We start from the raw sequence: 15,081 nt of genomic DNA on the forward strand, positions 1-15,081 counted from the left end.
TAACCAGAGCACTGGAGTGTAGCTGGCTGGTGCATAGTGACATACCATGCTGTATTTTAGTTTATATGCACTTGTACACTCTTCATAACCAGAGCACTGGAGTGTAGCTGGCTGGTGCATAGTGACATACCATGCTGTATTTTAGTTTATATGCACGTGTACACTCTTCATAACCAGAGCACTGGAGTGTAGCTGGCTGGTGCATAGTGACATACCATGCTGTATTTTAGTTTATATGCACGTGTACACTCTTCATAACCAGAGCATTGGAGTGTAGCTGGCTGGTGCATAGTGCCATACCATGCTGTATTTTAGTTTATATGCACGTGTACACTCTTCATAACCAGAGCATTGGAGTGTAGGGGATATGACACCGACATCTGAAAAAGGTAGCAGCCTTATGAGCTGGATTCCAACCTTTTGTTTTAAATGTACAATCTACTGTTCTAAATGGACCTAATTTAACATGCACTGATGGATTGAGAAGCGTGGTGCTATTTTTAAACAGATTGGCCAAGTTCTACAAAATAATGTAAACATTGTTGGTTGCCTGGTGAATACTGTGCTTTGTTTAATTTTACATGTGCTTGTACACAGAATTAGTAGTGTAGAGGGTTGGATATTTGACAACAAAAAAAGCAACCATGTGAGATTGATTTGAACCTCTCCACTGGTGCTCTTTTCATTTTAAACTATTCATTTTTATTTTTTGCCAACGTGGGCAGTGTAAATGGAGTGCTGCATATGGTTTCATATATAGAATAAAGATATGGCATCGCAGAGATTTTACAGCTGGGTTCAAAACTATATGCCACTGCTTGAATGCAAATCCCATGTCATGATCGGTTCGTGTGTCACCATCGGTTCGTGTGGTGTTGTGGTGTTGTGGTGTTGTGGCAGGCACGAACCGCTTTGTGGTGAGATCGCTTTCAGATGCTATTGTAATTCAAAACTCCTACAAAGTGCACAATACTGCATTGGGGTTGACGCAACAGTGTGCCTTGTGTGGTGCAACTGCACTACCCATATTTAACCGTAGACTACAGGGCACCATGCATAATGTAACATGTATCACTCTGCCCATAATATAATACTAATAATAATTTCGCATTTATATAGCGCTACGAACCCTCAGGGATCTGAGCACTGCTTATTATTACCCACGGTGTGTGGTGCTTATCTATCGACCTGCGCTCTACTCGCTGTGCAACTTGACTTCAATATCTCAGCTCAAATCTGGGCAGTGCAATTGGTGCAAACGTGGTCGCAAACAGATTTGTACTTTTACTCAGTATGGTTAGGCACTGTTCGATCAATAGTAAACAACTGTCCATATTATATTAATAAATGCAAAAGCAGCACCAAATGGCACTGATTATCCAAGATGCCCATCATCTTGAATAGCTGGGGCGAGAATCTACACCCCAGCAGACAAGTTATTGAAGTTCTTACTGCATGGCTCACAGAACACCGGAAAAGAGTGTCGTTCTTCTAAGGAAGCAAGTTTCAGTCAGACACTTTAAAATTGAGCCCAAAAATCTACAAATAAACCAGCAACCGTCACATATACCTCAGCTTCCTGTGTGGCTCTCTGTGTCAGTCATGCATCAATAAGTACTCTAAGGGGCCAGCACTTTAAAATCTCGGGGTTATATTTATCAAAGCAGTTTAAAATATCTAAAACCTAAAAACATCTATTTAAGCGATACACTCATTGGAATGGTATTGGTGGGTAAGAGTGAACTCAGCTACAGCAACTGCTTGTTACGCAGGTGAGTAGTCTAACTTCTGATCCACAGACATTCTGACAAAAAAAGGTTCCCATTCACACAAAAACCTGCTGACATTATAGTGTAAGCATGATTAGCCAAGAACATCGGGGCATTGCAGGTGGATGGATGCGTATGGAGGAAGGGGGGAGGGGCCGAAGAGCAGGCATGGAGATGGTCAATGACACTGCAACAGTACTGTGTTGGACACTGCTGACCTCTTTACAATGATAAAAATACTCTTGGCAATGGGGGTCATACACCAAGCGATAATTTAGAGGAAAACTATCTGAGTTTATGTAATTACATAGATCAATAAAGTCTTCTTTAGACTCAGAGTGTTTTAGAAATTGTTTTATTGGCTGCATCTGTCTATGGACTCTCAGAATTGGATGACATCCTGCCATTTTTGCCACGAAAGTAAGTTGTTACATCTTCAGTCAGTGGGGTTGTAAAATAAAAGGAAACACGCATGCGTCATCTTGGGGGCGGGGCGTGTTGAAACATGTCATGTGGTGGGAAGCTAGTGCCTATCATGGCCAGTTCACACCTGAACATTGGTCACCTGGGCATCACTTGGCATACAAGGTACATTCTACAAGTAATGATGGTGACTTTATATGGCCTCAAACAATCCCCTAGACTACCAAGGCCCTGACTGAATCTGTTTGCCAAGTTTTAAATAGCTACCATGCAGTAAGCACAATTGCGTTCAAAGGAGACTCTTTCATGCTTTAATATCTAGTCAAATGCCGAAGCAGAAAAATGCTCAGTCAAATAGTTATTTTTTCCATTGATGGCATGCTATCGGTGTGGTCATATTATCAGGTCCACCAAGGGAAGCTGTGGATGAATATGCTGAAAGGAAGCCATTCCTGCCTTCTGGGGAAGGATCCAAGCCCCCGTAACAGTTGCTGTGGGAGGGGGGCCGAAAACAGCATCTGGACCAGTAACTGACGTTCGGTTTTGAAGAATAGGCTGAGGAGTAAAAAATTCAAGGAAGATCAAGAGATAGACAGAGTTTCTCTGCTTGAGCTAGTAGAAACAACCTTACACCTTGCACCTTAGAGTCACATATATGCCAACAAGACATTCAATTGTGGGAATAACAGAGTTTGGGGGACAGTATAGGATTTCTTTGGAACGTTTCTATCTATTGATTACGAACAATACTGCATGCATTGCCTCCTGATGCCTGACGGCATTGTGTTGCTGGTTTCAGTAATAGGTAGAGGCGAGAGACGAGGCAACGTTGCGCAGATAAAAGTATCCACTCATTACAAAGCCTGTTTCAGTTGTGACATCCTGTTGTCTGCTAGGACTGCAAGTTCTTGAATAGACACAATGTTACAGACAAAGGGAACATGTTCAGTGTTAGAAAACCAGATATTGCACACTGACCACACTATCATGTACCATTCCAATGTTCAGGGCAAACTAAAAGAGACGGATGTTTCCTGCTTCTAACTCTATGGTAAAATACATTAGAAAATCATCTGCGTACTTTTCGTTTAGGGATCTGAAAAATGTGCAAAGGACTTCATACATATATTAAGTACCAGTAAGTTGCAAGAACCAACCACTAAATACCCCACGATATAGTTGTGATTTGCTGAAGAGTAAGCAATTATTTTGTTGCTATTACCAATGTTTGCTGCAGGATCAATCATATTGTTTGTAATAGGCTGCCATCATTCAAGTCTCTATAGATGCACCACCTATTTTAAAGGTAAGATGTTTGTGCCTCCAACACCAACTGCACTCTTCTCTCATTCATGTCTTCGACCCCTGACATTCCACCCTCACCCATGGTTCACAATCTAGCGGTTCTCTTCCGTAATCACCTGGAACTCTAACAGTTCATCATGGACACGACCACCAGAACTGGACCCAGCCTCCGAACCATTAGCACAATCTGCCCAATCCTCATGCACCACTGAACTAAAACACCTATTTCTACTCTTGTCCTCAACAAACTGGGCTATGGCAAAGTCTGTACAGCTCCCCCTTTTCTCCCATCAACAATGTCCTCAACTTTACCACAGGCACCCTTTTCAATCTACCCATATCCTCCCCCACTTCTACCTACTGTCACTACGCTGGATGGTCCGCCATGCAAAATTGCTCTTTCTTAAAGTTCCTGCTATTGACAATGAATCCATCCATGGGCTTTCCTCCCACTACCTTTCTGAATGTATCTCAATGAACCCTGCCTCTCAAACTCTCTGCTCCTCATCTCTTCATCTATTCACAATCATTCCCCCGTCTTGCTGTGGCTCCCCCGCCTTTCGCTCTTTTGTGACACTTGCGTCCTAACACTGCAATGCCATGAAATCCATAGTTTGAGCAAAACAAAGCACACACTCCACCTGGTGGGAAAGGAAGTTGCCTCCTAAACGGGTGGTCTCCCTTAAGGTTTGCAGCCTCAGGGTGCTTTAAGACCTTTCTCTCAATCGTCGAGATTGTATGTCTGTTACCTCAACTGCTGCCAGCATTAACCTGCCTAACATCAGGAAAACCTACCCTCTCCTTGCCTACCCTTCTGCCAAAACACTCTCACTTGCTCTGGTACTTAGTCTCGTCAACCCTTGTGCTAGACTATTCCTTGGCTTCCCCCTCTACTCCTTTTGCCTGATTGAGAAAATACCCAATTTCACCACCTGTGCTTTCCAAAATGTCCAACACTCTTCTCCCACTTCCATGCACCTCATCTACGCTGGTGGGCACTCCAAAAACTATGTTAAATTCCAATCTCTTTATGTGCTTTCCCCATCCTCTTTTACCAGGCTGTAAACATCTCCATCTACACTCCTCCATGCAACCTCCACTCTAACACCCACCTACATCTCTCTGGCCCCATCCACCCTGCCAACCTTTTGATTTCACTCCTCCTTTCTTGTCATCCTCCACTGAAACTACTCTTATGTCAAAAACACTACTACCATCGGCTTCTTTAAATCTGCTCTACCGCTTTCCATTTTCAGCCAGGATGGCACACCCTCAATTTCCTTCCCATCACCTCCCACTCCCTGGCTACTCTGTCCTATCTCAGCTGAATATTGGACCCTGTATGTATCCAGTGACCTCTCACTGCGGTTCCTCATGTATCCCTGGTCAGTATATCATTTCCTTCCCATCATCAACTGTTCAGTTAGGTATTACTTTTCTCTCTCATATAAGGCCCCCCATTCAGGATTACCCAAAGAAATACTAGTGGAACCTTAAACCCTCAATAAATACAATAGCATTTATTTTTTTTTTAAAAGAGCAATGACCCAGTAGAGGAATGTGATTAAGAATATTGAGTTTGATTCAAAGGCAAAATGTGAGGTTTTCTCTCGGGCACTTTAGTTTGAAATACTACATTTCAGGATGTGCGATATGGTTATCCGTGACCATGTTGGTGTGCTTTATAAAAATGAATCAATCACAATACTCTCTACGCAAGCATCAGATCTGTGCGCACAGGTTATTATTATTCTTAAATGGCTTAAATGACCATACACATGATCAATTTCAAACACTTTCAAACACTTTGTTAAGTTAAATGGCATGTTTGTATGTTTGTATTTTCGGTGGATAAAGCATAGCTGGTCGAGTGATTTACAGGATAAACACAAAATGAGTAAAAAACTAAGTCAAAACGTTGTGTGAAATTGTAAACCTAGTGATCCTGAAAATACATCAAACCAATACAGTCAAATGTTGAATCATCATAAACTACAGCAAGGCAAAGTTCAACAAACTGAATCAGCATTCGTGTTTTCGCTATTCCCTCCTCCTGTTTACTTTCTGGCACTACCTCAATTGTCGTCAGGCATAGTAATGTAGACGCTTGTCTGTCCCATTCTCCTTCCCAACCCCCTCCCCTCCTTATCATTGTCAAAAGCACCTGCACTATCTGAAATGTCGCCAGGCTGACTGTGATAGTTATTTCACATTCTGAATGCATCAAGGACTTGTACGAATGTCACTGTATTCTCCCTTGTTCCCTCCATGCCTTGAAGTGCTTTGAAACACAATGTGTATAGGCGCTATATAAATAAACAATCAAATCAAATTATAGGCTGAGGCCAGCCACAGCATTCACTTTGACATGTATAGGAAAAACAATCAGCTATGGCAAATATATTTCTTAAGATGGCCCCATGGCCTCAAAGCAGTCGCTACTCTGCCTTGCGTCAAACATGTCCTTAAGGCTTTCGTTTAGAAGGCAACTAGTAATAGCAGATAAAGAAATACTCCCATGCAACCGGATGCTAAGGATGAGCAGCAACCGCACAACTGGGGATGACTTAGTCTTAGCATATATGAAGTTAGCAATAGGATTGATGTCAGGTTCCAGGGTAGGTCTCTACACACACTTCACCGTGCCTGTGGTTACAAGTGATCTGACCCCATCGCCCCCACCATGGCATTATTGTATTGTCTCCTCATTAAGCAAGAGGCCGGCTAATAGTCATCTGCACCGCCCACTAAGTGCTCTACATCCTTTACACGGGACATCAGATGGGAGAGGCTTTATCCTCCACCCAAACAGCCAACTTGACACCAAAAGTCACCACCCCAAAGCTTACCGACTTGCTATAGATCCTGACAATTGAAGTTTTGATGGCATAGCATTAAACAATGAAGGTCTCCTTCTTCTCTTCCTCCCATGGACCATAAATGGATGCACTTCTGATTCTCCCCCTCCTGCCACTAGTATCACAGAAGTGACCAATGGGAGATGGAAGACTGTAGAAATCGCTACAAATAAACACATGAAATAATACAAACATTGTGAAGGCTTGGCTGCAGTAGCCTAATGCAATAGGGGGTGGGGCTTAGAACCCTAAAAAAGCACCACTGGGAAGTGTTTCTGGTACTGTAGATGACAATGAATGGCTCCCAAATGTCCCCCACACACCACTGACTAAATGTGGCAACTGTGATTTAGTTGTAACCAGCTGTGTGAGTCCTGCAGCTTAGGCAGGAGTAAGGCAGAAAGGGCAATAGCTATTTTCAATAATAGAAATGTAAGGACACATCTGCATTCAAGGACAACTAAAAAATCTGCTTACTTCATTTCCAGTATCTCCTCGTGCTGCTTTCTCCGCTCAATCCTTAGGTTGGCCAGCTGGCCCTCTTTCTCAGACAGGGACTGTTGTGTTGAGGCGAGGCGTGCTTTGGTAGACTCCAACTCTTGTCTGGTCTTTTCCAGGACGTTCATCAGTTCTTCCAACTAAAAAAGACAAAACTTGCGTAATGTCATATTTTTACAACATCCAAATGCTAAACGTGAAACAGTGAGTTGGCAACGTCAATAAGTAACAAATTGCTTTCTTTTGCACGTGTTACAAATGGCAGCAGACACACACGTAAATAATTAAAATATCCAATATGTGCGCATTATCCATGTCATTTCCTCGGAATACTGTGAATGCACACTTGTCCTGTTTGAGCATTCAATGACATGTCTCTGTGGTGTAAATACAGTAGCCGATAGAACAGCATCTCTCTATGTAAATGTCCCTATTGTGAAGGTTTTTTATTCATTAATTACCATATTGAAGTAGTTGTGTCTGAGCTGCTCTTAAGCCCTTACATTCTGCCAAGCTTGCTCTTTTGCATGGTGATTTATTGCCGTGTTTAACACCCTCCAGCACTCTGCTCAGAAATATTTGCACAACCATTCATGCAATTCACAACATAGATCATATCTTGCGCATACGGACATACACGTCGTTTATCCAGATATGAATGGAATTCACTGAAAGCAGTCTAAAACAAACACTCAGGGTAAATTACATGTTTGGAGATTTACAAAACCACAGCAGACATCCTCAACAAAGTAATACAATGTGAAAATATCCAAGATGTTTGACAGGCAAACTCGAGCAAGTTCGGTACATACGTTAGACCTGTGCTGTTAACATTAAGCTCCTCATCACTGTTCTTATCTATATGAGATGATGGGCCTAATACATGGAACCTTTAGCGCGGTGCAAAGTGACTCTGCACTGCCAACAAACAAGTTGAACTGGGCTTAATTCACAGAGCGGTGCAAAGTGTATTTTTGCAGAGCAAAGTCACTTTGCACTGCCCAAGTACTCTTTGCATCATACTAAATGGGTCTAATTAAAAAACAAAAACCACACATTTTTTTCACCGCTCTGTGAATTAGGCCGGCTAAACGTTCCATTAATTAGGTCCGCACTAAATATGGATTTAGGGCTTTTTTGTGTGAACTAGGCCCATTTAACATGGTACAAAGAGTACTTTTGCAGTGCTAAGTGTCTATGCTCCACAAAAATACTCTCAGTAGTATAAAGGTCATGTAAATCTTCAAGGAGTCTTTTATGTGTTTTTGTTTGGAGTAATGCCGCTTCCGTTTCCAATCATTTGTACCCTGTGGGGGTGAGGACGTGGCTGCACTAGTGACATGCAACATAAGGCTTTAGACACACCGTAGGATTACGCATTGACATGCTCTTGTCTGAGTAGGGCTTCACTGTATTTGTGCACTGGGGCACATTATGCACTACTGCTGTGACCTGGGCAAGCATTGCCCGGTGCATAAATGCATACAAGGATTATTTCTTTTACAGTAGCACAAGATTTGTCCTAGTGTTAACTGCACATGCAATGGTGCAAGGTTTCAGCCTTGCTGCCCAAGGTGTTTTGTCACTAAGACAACATGACTGATTTCTGCTATACCATCATTGGTGTGGTATACGCCCACTGATGAACTTTCTGCTTAAGGCACTGGTGCGAGTATTTCATTAGAACATTTGTTCTTCTCGTTACACAATTAGAACCTGTGGAGTCTGTGCTCTTACCAAACTGGAAGACTGCATTCTATGCTCCTCCTTTGTCCTTCTCACAACTCCAGCTCTCTAGCCAGTCAGCAAGATTGGAATGGAGGCTCTACCTGGGCACTGGTCAAGGAGACATGGACATGCTGCGTCACAGGAAGCCCGAGATGACACTGCCATTTAGAGCATCGGAGCTCTTAGCATCTGTCTGAATTGTGTGCTAGATGACCTTCTGCCTTGTTAGATACCCTTGCCTTCAGCTCGAGACCACTAACTTGTGTGGCGGACATCTACCAATCAATAGAGCACTGGGGTGTCAGCTCTAATGCTTTATTAGATTGGCCTTGCCCCATGCAGTGTAAGGACAGATACAAGGCTCATTATCTGGAACCTATGGCTTGCCACCAAGACTGCCTGGAGTAGCTCTGCTCAAGAGGCATTAGCAATACGATGCCCAGATGATTATCTACCAGGCAGTGGAGACTACATTTGCTGGTCTCTGACCTTGGCACATCAACCTTAGCCCAAGTGTGCCTGACAAGAGCCTTCAGGATCTGCAGACTCTTTGCCAAATCATACCAGAGTCAGAATTAGCTCAACCCTGAACCGAAAATGCAGATTTTAACTCTGGGGGAACAGATGCCTGAATTATAGGTGTATGGCCAGTCCTAAGGACACCTGGTTTTTCATCAGTACAACAATTAAAATCTGCTATTTGTCCTCTACATAACGAGATTCACAAGTTGCTGTTGCCAGGAGGATAGCTCAGGGGCAACGTACTTGTATTGGAGGCAAGACAACACCATGCAGCAAAGGTTTACAACTCTGCCCCGTGCCTAGATGCTGGACTCCAGCATGACACATGATAGAACAATCCAGTTTAGGTTTTTTAAATGTATTGCAGGAAAGGGAAAAAGTCATTTTTACACGTTTCTTGGCAAAAGTCAGAGAATTTTGCAGATTGATTTTTAGCAGTTTCCACACTAGACTCCATGAAAGCATCATCCAAAGTGGGATCAGAGTGGTGACCTGGGTTGATGAAGAGTGGATAAGGCGGTAAAATGTTATTTGTGATGAGTTGCCTTCATCACTTTTATTCTTAAAGAACAGTATAAAATATAAAGATACATTTAGTTTGGTTTTACATATTTTTATGACATGTTTTTAGCCACGAGACATGCGTGTTTGGAGATGCCATGTAAGCATTGCACTGGGCAAAAGAGCAATCAATTATCCACGGCACTGGATGTCCAGATCTGTCCACCTGTGCACTATTGGTCTGACAGGTGTGATTTGCAGTTTCTACTGCACAGTGTGTTGTTGCGGTGGAATGTCCCTCATCTGCTCGTGTGACACATTGCCAATGCTGATTGAGACTTCAAAAGATGTTGGGGTCAGTAAGTCATGCATTTCGATACTGTCAGATGTATTATGCAGCAACTCTCAGTACGCCATGTTAATGGGCTGAGAAAACCTATTTTCATGTGGCATGCCGGTAGGTACCAAAAGGTGGTCAGCATGGTGTATGCAGCCTAATTGGGTGGGCAGGACCCATAAGAGTAAGAATGTGTTGAGTCTCTCGGTGAGCTACAGGCAGCAAAGGCAGATGAGCTGTTCTCTCAGGATCATTGATCAGGGCCTAGGCTAGATTGAGCTTGTTGAGCGCGAGCTTGAGAAACATTTTGTGTGAAATTGTGTTAAGATGTCCAGGGTAGAAGTGGCTACATGCTGCATGCTGATTGTGAAAAAGGCTTTTAGTTAGGCCAGTGTGAGGGCATTTCTATGTGGGAACCTCTGAGCAGATGAAATGCACTTCACTACACTGGCACTTTTTAGCTGATATCCTTAGACCAGTTGTTAAAGTGTAAAATGGTAGAGGAGTTACCATTGGGCTAGGTCTGTGGGGTGCACAGGGTTGTGTCCAGGAGCAGGAACTTGAGCAGAAGCTCTCCTGAGCAGTTCCTGGCTCTGCCAGGTAGTTGATTCAAATGGTTTCAGTAAGCATGCCGTTAGGGGGTAACCCAGAATGAGGAATGATTCACTCCATTAAAGCTCGTCTCCCCCAGTATATCGCCATGGCTCATTTTTAGGTGTAACAAAAGGCCATGTCACGGATTCAGGCACCCAGAAAACCTATCGTTATTTTGTTGAATTATGATGACGATGAGAGACTGTTTTTGGTTTGCCGGACCTCTTAAAAGCCCACTTGTTAATATTAATGGTATTTAAAGATATTTGAATTCAGCAATACAAGAAACATATTACTGGAAAGTTCATTTGCATTTCTGGGAAAGGCATAACAGTGCATGTAGGGAAGCAACAATCCATAACACGGATATCCTGTGGAGAACAACATACAGGGGTCAGAAATAATCATCCAGTGCATTGTGCCTTCCCCTACACCTGTTCCACGTTGGCGTAGGGGAATTCTTCTACTTATAAGGAATTGGAACAAACATTCCGTGTGTGCGGATGCAACATGGAATGTCTGGATATGCTCAGCAATATTTCAGGCAACTCATTGAAGACTAAAACACCACGAGCCAATCGTCAACACGTGTTTGCATCCATAAATGCATTCACACCGCGAATATGAAGAGCATGTGCACACTGTTGGTTTTTCGTGAAAATGTCACAACACCCATGACAGCGAAGCCACAAAAAAACTGGTCTGCAACAAAATGGGCTGGAGGAGGCTATACCTACATATACATCCATTATGTGTATGCAAAGTGGGTGTGTCTGGAAGGATGTGAAAACGTCACGTGCTCCAGTATCAAGCAACCCCAGTTCCTACCTGGAGTGAGTCAAATTTGGAGCATGGACACATGGGGCCTCATTACACGGATGGCGGAGAACCATGGCGCTATTAGCGCCATGGTTCATGCCGGTAAAATACCGGCACCGCCTTGGCGCAAAGGGGAATTACCACCCCATTCCAAGGTTGGCGGGGCGGTAATTCCCCCTTCCACCATTGCCCTTCCCCATTCCCATTTTTGCCCCATAGGGCTCAATGTGAATGGGGAAGGCGCTAATTACGGTACCGCAAATTGCGGTACCGTAATTAGCTCCCTGGGTCCCTTTGCGGGTTGGTTTTTAACGCCTGCAAAAAGCAGGCGTTAAATCCCCCAACCCGCAAAGGGACCTCGTAGTAAGGCAGTAAGGATTTACCGGTACCGGTATTTTACCGGTACTGGTAAATCCTTACCGCCATCCGTGTAATGAGGCCCACGGACTGTAGCCAGGCCCGATTTCTTTTTCCAATGGAAGCAATTAACTTCCTCAACATTTTATACACCTTTTATCTTGGTGTTTTTTGTGTGCTTACTTTTAATCACTGATATATGACACATTGGTGCCACAGGAATCTTGTGTGGGTAGCATATTTGTTTCTCTGTGAATCACATTGTTGCCACAGAATGTGGGTGGACACAGCCACAACATGTGGGTGTTATGAATTCGATTCCACAGTGGAAGTTGCTTCAAATTAGAACATGCTACCCTCAACTTTGATTAATGATAATGGCAAAGAAGTCATAGAGCAGACATGCGAGAGGGACACCCTGTGAAGGGAAGCTCAACTTTTGGAAAATCGAAAAAGGCAGTGGAACGTTGAATGGTATTGGATACTGTAAGGATATAAGGATCAGTGTTTCCATGATCTTAGTCGACATATGGCAAAGAATCATTTAAACAATTACAAACAATGGATATTGGTAGGGAGATTTAAAGAGCTCATTACCTGCTGGTGAAAAATACATTGAATAAACCAGTAATATTATCTTTGATTTACATGTTGCCAAATGACAATTTGCAGTGCAAGCAGTCAGTTTAGAGAATATCTAGTTGACAATCATTTGTCATGACAAGATGACTACTGAATGCCAGTAAGTAAGTGGGTTTTCTTTCACACCAATGACAGGATTGGTGGTGGTATATAACCGAAGGTTGGCGCTAAGTCACATTTTTCAGAGGACTGGTTCAACGTTTAGTTGCTGAAAGCCTCCATGAATATTTTGAATGTCAGTTCTCTTTTAAAGGCAACTCATCCAGGCAAGGAGCTGTTAGGTGGGTATAGGTCATTCCAAAGGGGGGCGTGGCCAGCACGCCTGCTGTGAAGTCGCACCTCAGTGAAGCTCCTGTCCACGATCCTTATAGCCGCCTGAATTAAGCTGTTAACGCCAAGCAATCATCACGGAAACAACACCTGCTGAAAGGAGAACCTCTGTTCACTGAAACGTCTCAACTCTCGGTTAAAAACTGAGTTGGCAGAGCCAGAAACGAGCTAGGAGAAGAAGCGCCCCTATGCTCCCAAGATGGCGGAGTCCCGTGTGGCTGCCCGCGCTTTCAAGTGAACAACGTGAACTCAGCTCCCACACTGAGCAATAACCGGGCAGTTATCACCTGCTGGGAGAGGGCCCTGTTTCTGCAGCTGCGACCCGACCTCCGACCGAAAGAAAACGGGGTCCGCAACATTGGAAACGAACAAAACGAAGAAGTGCCTCTATGCACCAAGATGGCGGCGGCCTGTGGGGCTCCCTGCGCCTTCAAGTGAGAGGTGTGAACTCGGCTCCCAACCCAAGCAGTAATTGTGCTACTACACCCGCTGGAGGGGAACCCTTTTCCTGCGGCTGCGACCCGACCTCTGAGGGAAGTCCGGGTCCGCGACATCGGAAGCGAGTGAGATAAGGAAGCGCCCCTGCACACCCAAGATGGCGGACTCTAACGCGACCTACGGCCCCACTATGTGAATGACGAGACTGCGGGAAACTGTCTCCGCTTGCTCCTCCTGCAAGTCCCGGTCACCGCTACTAACCCCGATCCCGGCCACACTTGGATCGGCGCTGCGGATCCCGACAACCAATCGAGAGACGGGACTGGAGAGGCTAAAGGTGAGCATCCCTCTCCCTCCTGAACCCACTAAGCCGGTTGCTCCCCTGGTCCTGGGAGTGAGCGGGGAACCCGGAACACGGTGACATAAGCACCGGCCGCATATGAAAGACTGGGCGCAGGAGACGGTACTCCACCGCGGCGCTCCTTCGCAAGGCCCATAACTGGGTTGAATTGGCTGGACCACACAACAGGCAGGTCGGGAGCGGCGGCTGGGACGGGTCCTCAGCTCCTCACACACAAAACGGCGAGTGGCACAACAGATCCGATCATCTTCATCAGCCGCACTGATTGACAGAATCGCTGAAGGGGGGTGAAGCTACACTTGCACCCCCATCTTGCGCACTTCCCTGAACTGCTGCGGGACACACAGCTCCCCACTACCTGAGATAACCTGACACTAAAGCCTAGGGATGCCTGGCTAGGCACAACCTAACGTTTACCGGACAGGAGACCAGTCCAGGGAGTGCAACGCAGAGCCGCCGCAACCACACAGGTGCCCATCGGACAGTGAAAGCCGCACGCCGCCCCTAAGGAAAGTGATGTCGCCACCCAAGCCCAAATCCAAAACAACAACAATGGACTCTTTCACGATGGTAAGGCCCAAGCAGCTGCCGCAATATGACCCTGCGGCCGACACCAGACCTTCGAACCCAGAAGCAGCGCCCGACAACACACAGGTCCTCCGGGCCATAGCAGAGCTCCGCACCTCCATCGAAAACAGGATTGATGAAGTAAAATCAGACATGCAGCTTATGCGCCAGGACGCCCGCAACCTAACGGAGAGAGTGAACACTAATGAAGCTGTCCTACAAGAAAATGTAGAAAACACTACAGAACTAAAAGCGCAAGTCCGCGATCTAGAACAAAAAGTAGCGAGGCTGGAAGCGCGCTCCGAGGATGCAGAAGGACGCGCTCCGCGCAACAATATCAGGATCCTAGGTGTTCCCGAAGACATGGAGGGCCCGGACCCGACAAACTTCATAGAGACAATGCTGCAGCAGGAGATTGGTGCGGGTAAACTCTCACAAGGTTTCTCGGTGGAGCGGGCCCACAGATCTCTTCAAAAGCGCCCACCACCAGGTTCGCACCCGCGACTGATTATAGCCAAGATCCTCAACTTCCAGGACAGGGAAATAATATTGAGGTATTCCCGGGAAGGCAGAGTGATTAGAAAGCAAGGCTCCACAATAGTCATGTATCCTGACTATACCCCTGCAGTGCAACGCGCCAGGAACTCCTTTATTCCAGTGAAGGAGAGATTGCGGACACTTAATCTTAAATATATGTTGCTCTACCCATCTCACCTCAAAGTCCTTTATAAAGGAAAAGCAGTTTTTTTAGAATCCCCAGCGGCAGCAAACATGTGGCTCGAGCACAATAACCTGGCGGATGATGATGAGGAACCTCCTAAAACGGACAATAGATGATCAAGAAACCGGACTCACAAATACTGGCGTCAGACCCCACACTAAAGCACAAGGCAGATTTCTAACTTGCACTTGGGGTCACAACACACAGATAGCTGTATCGGACAGGAGCACCAGACACCACAAGCGAACATGTTAATGGCCCACCCCTACGAGACATGTGCAGGTCATATTCCCGCACAACGCCCACGCCGG

At 45.1% G+C, this 15,081-nt stretch overlaps 1 protein-coding gene across 14 annotated transcripts in view; it reads right to left on the reverse strand.

Annotated features, from left to right (window-relative positions):
• The window catches only part of ERC2 (ELKS/RAB6-interacting/CAST family member 2), a 4,434,974-nt gene that overhangs the window by 1,562,642 nt on the left and 2,857,251 nt on the right, over window positions 1-15,081 (reverse strand). For all 14 annotated transcript variants that reach the window (XM_069643656.1, XM_069643655.1, XM_069643659.1 and 11 more), the window contains one exon: window positions 6,833-6,993. In XM_069643656.1, the coding sequence (XP_069499757.1) occupies window positions 6,833-6,993 (161 nt within the window). The remainder of the gene's footprint in view (window positions 1-6,832; window positions 6,994-15,081) is intronic.

This window comes from Ambystoma mexicanum, chromosome 2p, assembly GCF_040938575.1.
Source record: "Ambystoma mexicanum isolate Mex_15411 chromosome 2p, UKY_AmexF1_1, whole genome shotgun sequence".
Taxonomy (NCBI): Eukaryota; Metazoa; Chordata; class Amphibia; order Caudata; family Ambystomatidae; genus Ambystoma; species Ambystoma mexicanum.